The sequence below is a fragment of the Scyliorhinus torazame genome, chromosome 7 (genome assembly GCF_047496885.1).
Source record: "Scyliorhinus torazame isolate Kashiwa2021f chromosome 7, sScyTor2.1, whole genome shotgun sequence".
Classification (NCBI taxonomy): domain Eukaryota; kingdom Metazoa; phylum Chordata; class Chondrichthyes; order Carcharhiniformes; family Scyliorhinidae; genus Scyliorhinus; species Scyliorhinus torazame.
Genome location: NC_092713.1, coordinates 204,548,208 through 204,566,172, shown reverse-complemented (window position 1 = coordinate 204,566,172; position 17,965 = coordinate 204,548,208). Strand labels below are relative to the sequence as shown.

The window sequence follows — 17,965 nt, the reverse complement described above, 5'->3', positions numbered from 1 at the left end:
CGCAGGATGGCGGGTTTCTGAAGAGGTGCAGGTAGGTCTCATAGTCGCTGGCGAGTTTCCATCCTGGTATCATGTCGTGTTGGGTGTTCCGATACACAAACGAACCAACACGGTTGTGGATGGTACAACTCTGTTTTATTATTCTGTACAATAATAACTATTAACTTCTGGCTGTGGTTCGTACTTCACCAGCTAACCTGTGGACCCAGCCCTAGCACTATCTTAGTGAGGCACTCAGCACATGGTGTATGTCTGAGTGGCACGCTGTGAGCTCTGTGCTGTGAGCTATCTCCTGGTAGAAAATGAGCGGGAACTGTGGTGTTCCCTGTTTTATTGTGCGTGTGCTCTCACTGGTGATTGGCTGCGATGTTTGTGTGTTGGTTGGTCCATCTACCTGTCCATCAGTGTGTGTGTGTGATTGCGCCATGATATGTCAATGTGGATATCATGACATTGACCTCTCTGTTCTTCCAGTTTCACAGATGGTTATAGAAGAAGTGAATGCTTTGCACACTCAACTAGAGATTGAGAAATCTTGTCGGGAGAATGCGGAAGTCTTAGCGACCAAGGTAACAAATGCCTCTCGTAATGTCCAGTGTTTCTGTTGGGGTCAGATGACCTCGTAGCACAGTGCAGACAATATTCATTCAGCTCCAATATGATCAAGAGTTCCAGCTAGAGCTAACTGGCACACATTTCCACCAGGAACTTTGGGATGAGTTGGGTAGTTGTCCTGATAAGCAGGAAACAAAACTAGGCTATAATGTATCATTCAAATGAGCTCGAATGCGCACCATTGAGATGGTCAGTGTTTACATTTACCACCATCAGTTGGGATAACTGAAGTTATTTGAGCACTCGCTCAAATATTAACCCTTTTCTCTTCAATGAGGAAGATAGAGCTACTGAAAAAGTCATTGTTAACCGTAACAAATTTTGGATTTGTTAGATTGTCACTAAATTTACTAGACAGGGTTTGAACAGTCTTTGTGCACTGTGTGTTGGCATGGGTTTGATCTCAAACTGCATTAAATGCCATTTATTTACCAATCTCACACTCACAATCCGTGGCGAACAGGGAGTATAGAAAATGTTTATTTTATCGTTGAGGTACATGAATAGTGGAGTACAAGGTGGAATTCTTGCTTCTCGTGCTGTTCCAGGCCTCGGGTGCTTTGTCTTGTCAGAACGTTCATACAAAGATTGGCTGAATCTTCTTTGCTTCTTGTTACAGCTCAGCCATGAAAACAAGAAGCTGAAGTACCTCAGCCTAACATCCCGCGTTTGTCTTGATGACTTGCTTCCCAGTATTTCCGATTGTGGAGCTGCAGAGGAGGAGCCACAGGACACCAGCCCTGACCCCTGCATTCAGTATCAGCAGCAGGTCAAAGGTGAACATTTAATGGTTTACAAAAGTGAGCTCTGACCCGGACCTGCATGCCCTAATTACTGGTGGCCACAATGTCAGGATCACCCACATCATCATAGTCACCACACGGTGTATTGCAATGTAAGAATAAAGATACACTTAACTGGATCACAGCAAGAAACATTCAACCTATCAGAGTAGGAACCAACAGCATAAATTATTTTATCATCCGTGTTGGAACCCGGTGTCAACTATCTTGTAACACAATACAGCAAGGAAAATCAGGTTCCATTTTCTAGTAATCTTATAGCGGACACATTACATGGTGAGGTGTTAATGTTACAAATGAAAGCTTCATAATGAGGGCACGGTATGTAAAAAAAATAGTCTTACAGTGAGAACCTCAATGTCTCCCTTCACAGTCCACTCCATACTATAATGTTCACAACACTCTTTGTTCCACAGCACAAATGGAAAGGTACCCCACAAACTAATTGTGGAATTGTGCCCGGATTATTTTCTTCTTCATTCAGGGGAAGCATTTATTACCCATCCATAATCATCCTTGAGCAGGTGGTGGTGAGCTGCCTTCCTGAACTGCTGAGGTCCATATGGTGTAGGTACAGCAACAGTGCTGTTGGGGCAGGAGTTTAAAGGGTTTGTTGAGGAACATTAACAATCCATGATGCCTTCCATTTTGCCCCACCCCCTCTCCAACTATATAATTCATTACATTTCTATCCCTTTTCCGTTCTGTAGAAGAGTCATGTGGACTTGAAGCATTAACTGTGTTTCTCTGGCCACAAATGCTGCCAGACCAACTGGATTAACACCTGGAGTATTGTGTGCAGTTTTGGTCTCCTTCTCTGAGGAAGGATGTTCTTGCTCTCGAGGGAATGCAGCGAAGGTTTACCGGACTGATTCCAGGGATGGTGGGACTGTCATATGAGGAAAGATTGACTAGGTTGGGATTGTTCTCGCTGGAGTTCAGAAGAATGAGTGGGGATCTCATAGAGACTTCTAAACTTTTAATGGGACTTGACAGGGTAGATGCAGGGAAGATGTTACCAATGACGGGTGTGTCCAGAACTAGGGGTCGCAGTCTGAGGATTCAGGGTAAACCATTTCAGACAGATATAAGGAGACATTTCTTTGCACAAAGAGTGGTGAGCCTGTGGAATTCATTACCACAGGAACTAGTTGATGCTAAAACTTTGAATATATTCAAGAGGCGGCTGGATATAGCACTTGGGGAGAATGGGATCAAAGGCTATGGGGAGAAAGCAGGATTAGGCTATTGAGTTGCATGTTCAGCCATGATCGTGATGAATGGCGGAGCAGGCTGGAAGGGCCAAAAGACCTCCTCTTGCTCCTATCTTCTATGTATCTAGGTACCCAGCATTTTCAGATTTCCAGCATCTACAGTACTTTGCTTTTATATAATCTTTTGGGCTTCAAGGTCCTTCTCATTGTTGAATACCAAAGTGGTCTTGTGATGAGCTCGTATTGGGTGGATGGGTGATGTTTAACCCGCTTGTTTTTGCAGCTTAATGTCTATATGTCCACAGATCTGCAGGAGACGGTAACACAGCTGTTGGAGGAAAAGAAACAGCTTGCCGGTCAAGTGCAAGAATTGCAGAGCAACATTGAGGAACTAACCACCAGAGTAAGTGTCTCTTCCACTTGCCTGACAGTGAGAGGGTCCTACGACCATGAAAATTCATAGTGACATTTTTCCAATTGCAGCATGGAATCCATGGGATTGGCTGGCAAGTTGACACAGTGGCTAGCACTGTTACTTTACAGCACCAGGGATCTGTGTTCAATTCCGGCCTTGGGTGACTGTCTGTGTGGAGTTTATAGAATTTACAGTGCAGAAGGAGGCTACCTGGCCCATCGAGTCTGCACCGGCTCTTGGAAAGAGCACCCTACCCAAGGTCAACACCTCCACCCGATCCCCACAACCCAGCAACCCCACCCAACACTAAGGGCAATTTTGGACACTAAGGGCAATTTGTCACAGCCAATCCACCTAACCTGCACATCTTTGGACTGTGCGAGGAAACCGGAGCACCCGGAGGAAACCCACGCACACACGGGGAGGACGTGCAGACTTCGCACAGACAGTGACCCAAGCCGGAATCGAACCAGGGACCCTGGAGCTGTGAAGCAATTGTGCTATCCACAATTGTGCTACCGTGCTGCCCCTATTCTCCCCGTGTCTGTATTGGTTTCCTCCGGGTGCTCCTGTTTCCTTCCAAAAATGTGCGGATTAGGTGGGATTACAGGGAATAGGTGGAAGGGTGGGCCTAGGTACCCTTTCAGAGGGTTGGTGCAGACTCGATGGGCCGAATGGCCTCCTGCACTGTAGGTTTCTATAATTCTAATCACACCCCAGGTTTATGCAAAACTAGCTAATGAAAGAGCTAAGTTTAGTAGGGTTGGCTAATTGAATGACTTGAAGTCTGCAAACTATGAGTTGCAAGGGTATTAATGAGGCGTCAATTGGCCTCTGAGCTGCCAGTGTTCTGCTGAGCCCTACATGTTTAGAGTACTGATAACGTATCTTGTAAGAATGCTGTGAACAGTGGTCACTGTCAGGAATATCAATCAGATAGATTTATAATCCATTCACGGTAACTCATTATCAAAGAACTGGCTAGAGACTTATTATCCGTGTTCAAGTATTTATTTCATAACACGTTTATGATAATGTAATTAACAGCATCTGATAACTATAATTTAAAGAATGCTCGAGACAGATACTATTAACTGGCAGAATTAGTTCAGTGTATCACACTTAACTCCCAGCACTAGCTGGGTTATATTTAATAAGAGAATTAAATTACTTTCAAAGTCCAAAATTAGCAGAAAGTTAGCCAAGTTCATTTATGAATAATTTATAAAAACAGAAAATGCTGGAGAAACTCCGCAGGTCTGGCAGCATCTGTGGAGAGAGGAACAGAATTAATGGGCGGGATCTACCGGTCGCGTTGCGCTCGAAAGGTGGCACAGCGTAACGTGGCCAGTAGATGCCAGGAGATCCCACTTCCGGGATCTACCCGGCTCGCCACACCTCTTGAGATCTAATGCGATCTTGCGAGATGTCGCGATTTGATTGTGGGTGTGTGGTGGTATGTATTAGGGGTATTAAGGTACCCTGTGATGCCGAGAGGCGATTGGTGGATACACGCTGGGTCCCGATTGGATCAGCCGCCTACTGGCTCCACCCAGTAAGGCGGAGTATAAGAGCCCGGGTTCTCCCAGCAGCCGCATTCTGTAACTGTGCTGCTGGGGAACAAGTCTGCGTAATAAAGCCATCGTTTGACTCCTTCTCATCTCATCTCGTGAGTGATTGATTGTGCTACAATTTATTACGCAGACTTTAAAGGACATGGAGCTCCGAATCATTCCGGAGTGTCTGCGAATCAGCCCCCACGCGGCAAACTCAGCGGCCACTTTTAAACACTGGTTAGCGTGTTTTGAAGGATACCTCCGAACGGCCACCGGCGTACCTACAGAAGACCAGAAAATGCAGGTCCTGCATTCCAGGGTGAGCCCGGAAATCTACACTCTCATAGAGGACGCGGACGATTTCCAGGCGGCGCTCGCCATGCTGATAGGAATCTACGTTCGGCCCGTCAACCAGATCTACGCACGCCACCAGCTCGTGACGAGACGGCAAATCCCCTGGGAATCGCTGGACAAATTCTACAGTGCGCTGTTAATGCTGGGGAGAAACTGTAACTGCCCACCGGTTTCGGCTAACGATCACACAGAGCTACTGGTTCGGGATGCTTTCGTGGCAGGTATGCTTTCATCCCAAATTCGCCAGCGATTGCTGGAAAGAGACACACTAGGCCTCAAGGAGGCACGGGCCCTAGCTGCCTCGCTCGATGTGGTATCGCAGAACGCCCATGCCTATGCCCCCGACCGCCCGGCAGTGTCTTGGCCACCGTGGACCTCCGCCGCGACCGAACCCCCGGGACCCCCCGCCCTCTCGCAGGCCTGTGCTGCCAGAGCAGCAGATCACCTGGGGGGGGGGGGGCACCGCTGCTACTTTTGTGGACAAGCGAAACACCCCCGACTGCGCTGACCGGTCTGCTCAGCCCTCTGTAAAGGGTGCGGCAAAAAGGGGCACTTTATAGCAGTGTGCCAGGCCTGGGGGGTCGCCGCAATCTCCGGGGGAGAACCAGGACCCCAAACTCAACCCCCCCAATGATTCATGTGCGGCCAACGGGCGCCGCCATCTTGGGTCCCGGACTCCATGCGAGAGGGATGGGCGCCGCCATTTTGTGCTCCTCCGGCAACATGCGATCAATGGGCGGCGCCATCTTGTCCACCCCCGACCGTGTGCGACCCGTGGACGCCGCCATTTTGGCTGACGTCTAAGGACCCCGGGATGGACAGCCCCACGAGCCTGAAGAAAATGCCCCAATGCAGCAACTGCGACTGGCTTCGGTGACCCTGGACCAGTCGCGGCCCCGAACGCTCCAAACGGCAACAACGACGGTATTCATAAACGGGTGCGAGACACCCTGCCTGATCGACTCTGGGAACATGGAGAGTTTTATACATCCCGATACGGTAAGACGCTGTTCCCTTCCGATCCACCCGAGTAATCAAAAAGATTTTCTGGCGGCAGGGTCCCATTCTGTAGAGATCAAAGGGTTCTGCATCGCGAACCTCACGGTGCAGGGGAGGGAGTTCAAGAACTACTGGCTTTATGTCCTCCCCCACCTCTGGCTGCCACACTCCTGGGGTTGGATTTTCAGTGCAACCTCCAGAGTTCAACGTTTCAATTCGGCGGCTCTATACCCCCACTCACTATCTGCAGCCTCACGACCCTCAAGGTTGACCCGCCTTGCCTTTTTGCGAACCTCACCCCGGATTGCAAACCAGTCGCCACTCGGAGCAGACGGTACAGTACCCAGGACCGAACCTTTATCCGGTCAGAAGTCCAGCGGCTGCTGAAGGAAGGCATAATCCAGGCCAGCAATAGTCCCTGGAGAGCTCAGATGGTAGTTGTAAAGACCGGGGAGAAGCAGAGGATGGTCATAGGCTATAGTCAAACCATCAATAGGTACACGCAGCTGGATGCGTACCCTCTCCCCCGCATATCCGACATTGTCAATCGGATTGCACGGTGGACCTTAAGTCCGCCTATCACCAGCTCCCCATCCGCCCGAGCGACCGCAAATACGCTGCTTTTGAAGCAGATGGGCGGCTCTATCACTTTTTAAGGGCTCCATTCGGCACCACTAACGGGCTCTCGGTCTTCCAACGGGAGATGGACCGAATGGTTGACCGGTACGGTTTGCGGGCCACGTTTCCGTACCTCGATAACGTCATCATCTGCGGCCACGACCAGCAGGACCACAATGCCAACCTCCGCAAATTCCTCCAGACCACAAACGCCCTGAATCTCACATACAACAGGGAGAAATGCATGTTTAGCACCGACCGTCTAGCCATCCTCGGCTACGTAGTGCGAAATGGAGTTATAGGCCCAGACCCTGAACGCATGCGCCCCGTCATGGAGTTCCCCCTTCCTCACTGCTCCAAGGCCCTGAAACGCTGCCTGGGCTTTTTCTCTTATTACGCCCAGTGGGTCCCCAACTACGCGGACAAGGCCCGTCCGCTAATTCAGTCCACGGTCTTTCCCCTGTCGACAGAGGCCCGGCAGGCCTTCAGCCGCATCAAAGCGGATATTGCAAAGGCCACGATGCACGCGATCGATGAGTCCCTCCCCTTGCAAGTCGAGAGCGACGCATCCGACGTAGCTCTGGCGGCCACCCTCAACCAAGCAGGCAGACCCGTGGCCTTTTTTACACGCACCCTCCACGCTTCAGAAATCCGCCACTCCTCAGTGGCAAAGGAGGCCCAGGCTATAGTGGAAGCTGTGCGACATTGGAGGCATTACCTGGCTGGTAGGAGATTCACTCTCCTCACTGACCAACGGTCGGTTGTCTTCATGTTCGATAATGCACAGCGGGACTTCCGGGTGCGGCGATGACCAGCTGAGTCGCACGTTTCGGCAGCTCCCTGTGAAACGGACTTTTGGGCTCTTGATAGGAGCCCCAACGGCAATTTTAACGGCTGAAAACACCGTGCGGTAAACCAGAAGGGTGTTCCCCCTGGACACGGATGGAAAAAGGAGAGGAAAGTGGCCGGATTGCAGCGGATCCTTTGGAACAACGGCAAGGAAGGCAAGCAGAAACCAAGATGGCGTCGGAAGGTGGCAGTTTCATATGGGGCCCTGAACAACAAGAGTTTTTGAAACGCTGCGTGGAGGAGATAAAAAAGGAAATGAAGAAAGAGTTGTTGGCCCCGATATTACAGGCGATTGAAGGGCTGAAAGAGGAACAAAAGACCCAGGAGCAGGAGCTTCGGGTCGTGAAGGCGAAAGCAGCAGAGAATGAAAACGACATACAGGGCCTGGTGGTGAAGTCGGAGATACAGGAGGCACACCAGAAACGATCTGTGGAGAGGTTGGAGGCACTGGAAAATAACGCAAGGAGGAACAACTTGAGGATTCTTGGCCTTCCTGAAGGTGTGGAGGGGGCGGACGTCGGGGCATATGTGAGCACGATGCTGCACTCGTTAATGGGAGTGGAGGCCCCGACGGGTCCGTTGGAGGTGGAGGGAGCATACCGAGTTATGGTGCGAGGACCGAGAGCAGGAGAAGCTCCCAGAGCCATAGTGGTGAGATTTCTCCGTTTTAAGGATAGAGAAATGGTCCTTAGATGGGCGAAGAAAACTCGGTGTAGTAAATGGGAGAACGCGGTGATCCGCGTCTATCAAGATTGGAGTGCGGAGGTGGCGAGAAGGAGGGCGAGCTTTAATCGGGCCAAAGCGGTACTTCACAAAAAAAAGATAAAGTTTGGAATGCTGCAACCGGCAAGACTGTGGGTCACATATCAAGGGAGGCACCACTACTTTGAGACGGCGGATGAAGCGTGGACTTTTATTGTAGAAGAAAAATTGGAATGATTGGACTACGAAAATGAACGTTTGGACAAAGTGGTGGGACGAGTGGGGGGGGGGGGGGGCGAAGAGGGATTGTATGATTAATCCTGCGATATGGTAACTTTTCTTTCTCCCACAGGTGGTGATGGGGGGAGGTGGGGAGGGAGAGGAGATGGGGCGTTGGCCATGGGAGGCGGGGCCGAGGGAGAGGCGCGGGCTTGGTTCCCGCGCTATGATAATTATGGCGGGAATAGAGAAGCAGGAAGGAGGGGGCACCGCACGGGGCGAGCCGTGATCACGGGGGGAAGCCGAGGTCAGCCAGAGTTTGCTGACTTCTGGGAGCAACATGGGGGGAGTAATTATGCTAGCGGGGGGTCTAGCGGGGGGGGGGGAGGGGGGAATTACTGGGTTGCTGCTGCTGGGGAAAGGGGGGAGTGGGTGCGGGAAAGGATGGGCGGGGGGGCACCGTCTGGGAGAAATACAGCCGCGTGGGAACTGGGCGAGAAGCTGGAAAAAGATGATGGCTAACCGGCAAGGGGGGGGGGGTGGGAAGCCCCCCAACTCGGCTGATCACGTGGAACGTGAGGGGGCTTAACGGGCCGATAAAGAGGGCACGAGTACTCGCACACCTTAAGAAACTTAAAGCAGATGTGGTCATGTTACAGGAAACGCACCTGAAACTGATAGATCAGGTTAGGTTGCGCAAAGGATGGGTAGGGCAGGTGTTCCATTCGGGGCTGGATGCGAAAAACAGGGGGGTGGCTATATTAGTGGGGAAGCGGGTAATGTTCGAGGCAAAGACTATAGTGGCGGATAACGGGGGCAGATACGTGATGGTGAGTGGCAAATTACAGGGAGAGATGGTGGTGTTGGTAAACGTGTATGCCCCGAATTGGGACGATGCCAATTTTATGAGGCGAATGCTAGGACGCATCCCAGACCTAGAGACCGGAAAGCTGATAATGGGGGGAGACTTTAACACGGTGTTGGAACCAAGGCTGGATAGGTCGAAGTCCAGGACTGGTAGGAGGCCGGCAGCAGCCAAGGTGCTTAAGGATTTTATGGAGCAGATGGGAGGGGTGGACCCGTGGAGATTCAGTAGACCTAGGAGTAAGGAGTTCTCGTTTTTCTCCTATGTCCATAAAGTCTATTCACGTATAGACTTTTTTGTGTTGGGTAGGGCATTGATCCCGAGGGTGAGGGGAACGGAATATACGGCTATAGCCATTTCGGATCATGCCCCACACTGGGTAGACTTGGAGATAGGGGAGGAAACAAGAGGGCGTCCACCCTGGAGAATGGATATGGGACTAATGGCGGATGAGGGGGTGTGCTTAAGGGTGAGGGGATGCATTGAAAAGTACTTGGAACTCAATGACAATGGGGAGGTTCAGGTGGGAGTGGTCTGGGAGGCGTTGAAGGCGGTGGTTAGGGGGGAGCTGATATCAATAAGGACACATAAAGGGAAGCAGGAGAGTAAGGAACGGGAGCGGTTGTTGCAAGAACTTTTGAGGGTGGACAGACAGTATGCGGAAGCACCGGAGGAGGGACTGTATAGGGAAAGGCAAAGGCTGCATGTGGAATTTGACTTGCTGACCACAGGCACTGCAGAGGCACAATGGAGGAAGGCGCAGGGTGTACAGTATGAATATGGAGAGAAGGCGAGCAGATTGCTGGCACACCAATTGAGGAAAAGGGGAGCAGCGAGGGAAATAGGGGGGGTGAGAGACGAAGATGGAGAGACGGAGCGGGGAGCGGAGAGAGTGAATGAAGTGTTCAAGACATTTTATAAAAAATTGTATGAAGCTCAACCCCCGGATGGGAGGGAGAGAATGATGGAGTTTTTGGATCGGCTGGAAATTCCCAAGGTGGAAGAGCAGGAAAGGATGGGATTGGGAGCACAGATCACGGTAGAAGAAGTGGTGAAAGGAATTAGGAACATGCAGACGGGAAAGGCCCCGGGACCGGACGGATTCCCAGTTGAATTTTACAGAAAATATTTGGACTTGCTCGCCCCGCTACTGACGAGGACCTTCAACGAGGCAAAGGAAAGGGGACAACTGCCCCCGACTATGTCAGAAGCAACGATATCGCTTCTTTTAAAGAAGGAAAAGGATCCGCTACAATGCGGGTCCTACAGACCAATCTCCCTCCTTAATGTAGATGCCAAGGTCTTGGCCAAGGTAATGGCAATGAGAATAGAGGAATGTGTCCCGGGGGTGGTTCATGAGGACCAAACTGGGTTTGTGAAGGGGAGACAGCTGAACACGAACATACGGAGGTTGTTAGGCGTAATGATGATGGCCCCACCAGAGGGTGAAACGGAGATAGTAGTGGCGATGGATGCCGAGAAAGCATTTGATAGAGTGGAGTGGGATTATCTGTGGGAGGTGTTGAGGAGATTTGGGTTCGGAGAGGGGTATGTTAGATGGGTGCAGCTGTTGTATAGGGCCCCAGTGGCGAGTGTGGTCACGAATGGACGGGGATCGGCATATTTTCGGCTCCACAGAGGGACAAGGCAGGGATGTCCTCTGTCCCCATTACTGTTTGCACTGGCGATTGAGCCCCTGGCGATAGCGCTGAGAGGTTCCAAGGGATGGAGGGGAATACTTAGGGGAGGAGAAGAACACCGGGTATCTTTATATGCGGATGATCTGCTACTATATGTGGCGGATCCAGCGGAGGGGATGCCAGAAATAATGCGGATACTTGGGGAGTTTGGGGATTTTTCAGGGTATAAATTGAACATGGGAAAGAATGAGCTGTTTGTGGTGCATCCAGGGGAGCAGAGTAGAGAAATAGAAGACCTACCGTTGAGGAAGGTAACAAGAGACTTTCGTTACCTGGGGATCCAGATAGCTAAGAATTGGGGCACATTGCACAGGCTAAATTTGACGCGGTTGGTGGAACAGATGGAGGAAGATTTCAAGAGATGGGACATGGTAGCATTGTCAATGGCAGGGAGGGTGCAGGCAGTTAAGATGGTGGTCCTCCCGAGATTCCTTTTTGTGTTTCAGTGTCTCCCGGTGGTGATCACGAAGGCTTTTTTCAAAAGGATAGAAAAGAGTATTATGGGTTTTGTTTGGGCCGGGAAGACTCCGAGAGTGAGGAAGGGATTCTTACAGCGTAGTAGGGATAGGGGGGGGCTGGCACTACCGAGCCTAAGTGAGTATTATTGGGCCGCTAATATTTCAACGGTGAGTAAGTGGATGGGAGAGGAGGAAGGAGCGGCGTGGAAGAGATTAGAGAGGGCGTCCTGTAGGGGGACCAGCCTGCAGGCTATGGTGACAGCCCCATTGCCGTTCTCACCAAGGAACTATACCACGAGTCCGGTGGTGGTAGCTACACTGAAGATTTGGGGACAGTGGAGACGACATAGGGGAAAGACCGGAGCACTGGGGGGGTCCCCGATAAGAAACAACCATAGGTTTGCCCCGGGGGGAATGGATGGGGGATATGGAATGTGGCAAAGAGCAGGTATAACGCAATTGAAAGATCTATTTGTGGATGGGAAGTTTGCGAGTCTGGGAGCGCTGACCGAGAAATATGGGTTGCCCCAAGGGAATGCATTCAGGTACATGCAATTGAGGGCTTTTGCGAGGCAGCAGGTGAGGGAATTCCCGCTGCTCCCGACACAAGAGGTGCAGGACAGAGTCATCTCAAAGAAATGGGTGGGGGACGGTAAGGTGTCGGATACATATAGGGAAATGAGAGACGAAGGGGAGACTATGATGGACGAACTAAAAGGGAAATGGGAAGAAGAGCTAGGGGAGGAGATTGAAGAGGGGATGTGGGCAGATGCCCTAAACAGGGTAAACCCGTCGTCCTCGTGCGCAAGGCTAAGCCTGATTCAGTTTAAGGTATTACACAGGGCACATATGACTGGAACACGGCTCAGTAAATTTTTTGGGGTGGAGGATAGGTGTGCGAGATGCTCGAGAAGCCCAGCGAATCATACCCATATGTTTTGGTCATGCCCGGCACTACAGGGGTTTTGGATGGGGGTGACAAAGGTGCTTTCGAAAGTAGTAGGAGTCCGGGTCGAACCAAGCTGGGGGTTGGCTATATTTGGGGTTGCACAAGAGCCGGGAGTGCAGGAGGCGAAAGAGGCCGATGTTTTGGCCTTTGCGTCCCTAGTAGCCCGGCGCAGAATATTGCTAATGTGGAAAGAAGCCAAGCCCCCGGGGGTGGAGACCTGGATAAATGATATGGCGGGGTTTATAAAGTTAGAGCGGATTAAGTTCGTCCTAAGGGGGTCGGCTCAAGGGTTTACAAGGCGGTGGCAACCGTTCGTCGAATATCTTGCGGAAAGATAGATAGGGGAGAACAAAGAAGGCAGCAGCAGCAGCCCAGAACTTGGGGGGGGGGGGGGGGGGTGGGGGGGGGGGGGGGGGTGTGGCCTGAGACAAGGCAGTTGCCAATTAGGGCTAGTTTTTATTTTGTTATTTAATATTTATTTATTTGTTGTTGTTTTCTTTTGTTCTTGTTTAAATAAAAAAGGTCATTATTATCTGTATTGTTATAATGTTGTGTAAAGGATGCACAATGTGCTGTGTTGGTTGACCAAAAATTTTCAATAAAATATTATTTAAAAAAAAAGAAATCATGCATAGTAGAAGATGGTTCATGACATTGGACCATAAGTTGAATTAAGTGGACTGACTGGAATATCTCTACCTAGTATTTTAGTTTGTTATGATATTTTACTTATGTATAATAAAAAAATTATGTCAAAAAAAAAAGATAATGCACAGCGGGGCAAGATCAAAAACGATAAGATCTTGCGGTGGTGGATCGAACTCTCCACCTATAACTATGAGATCTTGAATCGTCCCGGAGAGCTGAACGAGCCGTCCGATGCCCTATCCCGCGGCACATGTGCCAACGCACAAGTGAACCGTCTCCGAACCCTCCACGAGGACCTCTGCCACCCGGGGGTCACTCGGTTCTATCACTTCGTAAAGACCCGCAACCTGCCCTACTCCATTGAGGAGGTCAGGACGGCCACGAGGAACTGCCAAATCTGCGCAGAGTGCAAGCCGCATTTCTACAGGCCAGATAAAGCGCACCTGATAAAGGCTTCCCGTCCCTTTGAGCACCTCAGTCTGGACTTCAAAGGCCCCCTCCCCTCCACCGATCGCAACACGTACTTCCTGAACGTGATTGACGAATACTCCCGGTTCCCTTTCGCCATCCCCTGCCCCGACATGACCACGGCCACGGTCATTAGAGCCCTCGGCACCATCTTTACACTGTTCGGTTTCCCCACCTACATACATAGCGACAGGGAGTCCTCCTTCATGAGCGACGAACTGCGTCAATTCCTGCTCAGCAAAGGCATTGCCTCGAGCAGGACGACCAGTTACAACCACCGGGGGAATGGTCAGGTAGAGAGGGAGAGCGGAATGGTCTGGAAGACCGTCCTGCTGGCCCTACGGTCCAGAAGTCTCCCAGTTTCCCGCTGGCAGGAAGTCCTCCCGGACACCCTCCAGTCTATCCGGTTGCTGTTGTGTACAACAACGAATCAAACACCTCACGAACGCCTCCTTGTCTTCCCTAGGAAGTCCTCCTCCGGAACGTCACTTCCGACCTGGCTGACAGACCCGGGACCCAACCTGCTCCAAAAGCTTGTGCGGACGCACAAATCGAACCCGTTGGTCGAGAGGGTTCGTCTCCTCCACGCAAACCCTCAATACGTCTACGTGGCGTACCCCGACAACCGACAGGACACGGTCTCCCTGCGGGACCTGGCGCCCGCCGGAGCTCCACATCCCCCCCCCCAACACCAATCACCCCCTCCCTCCCACCGGCGTACCCCACAGCCGCCCCCTCCGGAGCTCAACACGCCCCCCCAACACCAATCACCCCCTCCCTCCCACCGGTGCACCCCACAGCCACCCCCTTCCCGGGTGGATCAGTCCTTCCCCCAGCCCCGCCTAGGGGTAGAATCATAGAATCATAGAAGTTTACAGCATGGAAACAGGCCCTTCGGCCCAACCAGTCCATGCCGCCCAGTTTTTACCATTAAACTAGTCCCAGTTGCCCGCACTTGGCCCATAACCCTCTATACCCATCTTACCCATGTAACTATCTAAATGCTTTTTAAAAGACACAATTGTACCCGCCTCTACTACTACTTCTGGCAGCCCATTCCAGACACTCACTACCCTCTGAGTGAAGAAATTGCCCCTCTGGGCCCTTCTGAATCTCTCCCCTCTCACCTTAAACCTATGCCCTCTAGTTTTAGACTCCCCTACCTTTGGGAAAAGATGTTGACTATCTACCTTATCTATGCCCCTCATTATTTTATAGACCTCTATAAGATCACCCCTAAGCCTCCTACGCTCCAGGGAAAAAAGTCCCAGTCTATCCAGCCTCTCCTTATAACTCAAACCATCAAGTCCCGGCAACATCCTAGTAAATCTTTTCTGCACTCTTTCTAGTTTAATAATATCCTTTAATAGTGGAGCAGGAAGAGGCATCGCTACGCCCCCAGAGACGACGGTGCCCAAACCAGCACCTCCATTACCACCGGGGCTGAGACGATCAGCGAGGACGACCAGGGCACCCATTCGACTCCGCATAACAGAGCAAGAAATGCCTCTGTAAACAATTCACTTGCCCAGTAAAAGAAGGCATTGTAAATAGTACTGGTAGTGGATATCGGAGCATAGCCGCCATGTTAGCGGCATCCTAGGTACCGATTCTGTAAACCCCTACCACCATACGGCCCACTACCCCCGCCGGGTTCTTTTTTAACAAGGGGTGAATGTGGTGGTATGTATTAGGGGTATTACGGTATCCTGTGATGCCGAGAGGCTATTGGTGGATAGATGCTGGGTCTCGATTGGATCAGCCACCTACTGGCTCCACCCAGTAAGGCGGAGTATAAGAGCCCGGGTTCTCCCAGCAACCGCATTCTGTAACTGTGCTGCTGGGGAACAAGTCTGCGTAATAAAGCCATTGATTAACTCCTTCTCATCGCGTCTCGTGAGTGATTGATTGTGCTACAGTGTGGGATCACTCCCCCGCAAATCTGCATATTAGAGTGAGACAGCTATTCTCACTCTAATATATGTTCCGTAGATCTAACCAAGGCATAGGATCTAACCCCCTTGCTTTGGAGATCTTGGGCGAGCGTAATTCAGTGCTAGTTTCCATAAACGGGGGCCAGACGGAATGACGCTTGTGAGGGTCATCCACGGGATTGGAGACCCACAGGTGCATGCCCGCTGAGCAGGGTGACATCCTGGCACTGCTTGTGCCACTCAGGCACCCGGGCAGTGCCACCTGGGTAACAGCTTGGCACTCCCAAGGTGCCCAGGGGTGCTGTTAGGGGCACTTCCAAGGTGCCAAGCTGGCATTTTTTTGAGCGGTGGTGATCTGGCTGTGGGGTGCCCTGCATGAGTGTGGGGTGGTGTGGGGGGGCCCTTGGACCCCCCTTATTGTGCGTTGGGGCTTGGGAAAGGGTCTGGGGGTGGCGTCGGGGTCACGGGAAATTGGGGCGCTATTTAAAAATGGCGCCCCGATCTCTCACTGCAGCGAGAAGTACCGGCAAATGGAGCTCCTCGGTGCAAAGAACAAGGCTAAGTGCGGCCTTGGCCACGCATTCCCCTCTGAGGCCCCTAATCTACCCGAATGGGCATTAAATAGCAGGATGTTTCTCGGCGCGGGCGAGTGTCGGGAGGGTCATGGAGCAATCGGTTGTGGCGTACCCAATCGTGGGGAGAAGTCCCCAACGGCCGCGACTGGTTGTGAAGATTGCCGGCCGCAGGCAGTGCCCAATTGGTTGCGGCGTTTGAGGCGGCGGGCGGCGCGAGGCTGGGCTATGTGCTGGCCACTGTGTGTGTCAGTACGGCTGTCACATATCAACACTGGAAGAAGTCTAAACAGTAATCACTTTGTGTCGCCATCCTCTAGAAACCAGGAAGTAAGTGCTTTTGGTGAGAATGGAGAAGGCGATGGCTTGGATGTTTGGATAGTGCAATATAGTGGAACCAATAAGAAATATTGTGAAATTGTAGGTGTTTGACAAGCTACTTCATCTCTTTTAAAGTCATATTTTTAAAGTAAAAACATGATTTTCTTATTTCTATACTTTTTAAATTTCTAAAGAAATGGGAATATATTTAAAACAAACTTTGTGTGTTAATGTAAGATTGCGCATATTCAACTGAAGTTGTTTAATTTTCAGTCGTAAAAAGTCATAAAATATGATCGATGGAGTCTTTCCGCCAGAGGCAGCGGCAGAGAGAAGGTCACTCACCCAGCAGGTGCTTTGGGCGTAAAATCTTGGAGGAGAGATTCTTCCATTTTGTAGCTGCCAGCAAGCAAGCAACAGGACTGTGTGAAGAAATGAAGATGGATTATTTTGTAACAAGGAAGAGAGGGCCAGAGACACCAACAGGCCAGGATCTCACAACTGAATCTGCTGGAGAGAGTTTCTCAGAAGATTCCACAGCAAGAAAAGCAGTGCTGGTGTGAGCTGTATACAGAGCCAGAGGGCCTCTGATGAACAACTCACTCAGAAGAAACTGAAATCGGGACAACACAGTATACAGATGATTTCTTGAGGTATGGCTTTAATTGTGCCAATGCAAATCAGGATACAAAGCCCATGTGTGTTATACGCAGGGAAGCACTGGCACATGAAAGTTTAAAACCCTCAAATCATCAAAGGCATTTGAAGATTAAGCATGGCGAGTTCGAGGACAAACATGATTTGTTTCAAGGGATGCAGCGAGAACTTAAATCATCAGCTGAAATCCTTAGCAGAAATGTAACATTGAATGATGATTCAAGTGAGTTTGTGAGAACCGAGCAGGTTCACCAGTCACATTAAAGGTAAGCAATAATGTGTGTCGCGAAGGTTGGCCCACGTGAGTCGCTAACGTTAGCCAGCATAGGTCCCGAACATCGGCCGGCATGGGTCCCAAAGTTCCACCTTTTGGCAGAAGTGGATCCCGGGAAAACAAGTTTGGAAAACACTGCACTACAGGACTCTCCCCATTTGAGTCCAACACACCCATTGTTTCGAGTTCTACAGTTCTGCAGAAGGGTCATTTAGACTCAAAACGTTAACTCTATTTCTCTCTCCACAGATGATGCTGAGTTTATCCAGCATTTTCTGTTTTTATTTCACCTTTCCAGTACCCACAGTATTTTGCTGCTATCATTTATAATTAGGCTTTGCGGGAGTAAAGCCAATTTCAACGGGGCGGGAAATATGGGGTAGCAGGTCAGCCGCCTGTTATACTGGGTTCATGGAAAGGCAAATTACAGGCAGGGTGTAGAATGGGTGATCCCAGTTACACTTCCACCACTGTTAATATTTCGCACCCATGTCAGCATGGTGGCCCAGTGGTTAGCACTGCTGCCTCACAGCACCAGGGACCCGGGTTCAACTCCAGCCTTGGGTGGCTGTCTGTCTGGTGTTTGCACTTTCTCCCTGTATCTGCGTGTGTTTCCTCCGGATGCTCCGGTTTCCTCTCACAGTCCAAAGATGTGCAGCTTAGGTGGATTGACCATGCTAAATTGCCCTTAGTGTCCAAAAGATGTGCAGGTAAGGTGAGTTTATGGGGTTATGGTGATTGGGTGGTGGGGTGGGTTTAGGTGGGGTGCTCTTTC

At 50.8% G+C, this 17,965-nt stretch overlaps 1 protein-coding gene across 2 annotated transcripts in view; it reads left to right on the top strand.

Moving 5' to 3' along the window:
• LOC140426796 (shootin-1-like) overlaps positions 1-17,965 on the top strand; it is a 230,059-nt gene that overhangs the window by 149,415 nt on the left and 62,679 nt on the right. For both annotated transcript variants that reach the window (XM_072511979.1, XM_072511978.1), the window contains exons 3-5: positions 475-569; positions 1,235-1,391; positions 2,938-3,035. In XM_072511979.1, the coding sequence (XP_072368080.1) occupies positions 475-569; positions 1,235-1,391; positions 2,938-3,035 (350 nt within the window). The remainder of the gene's footprint in view (positions 1-474; positions 570-1,234; positions 1,392-2,937; positions 3,036-17,965) is intronic.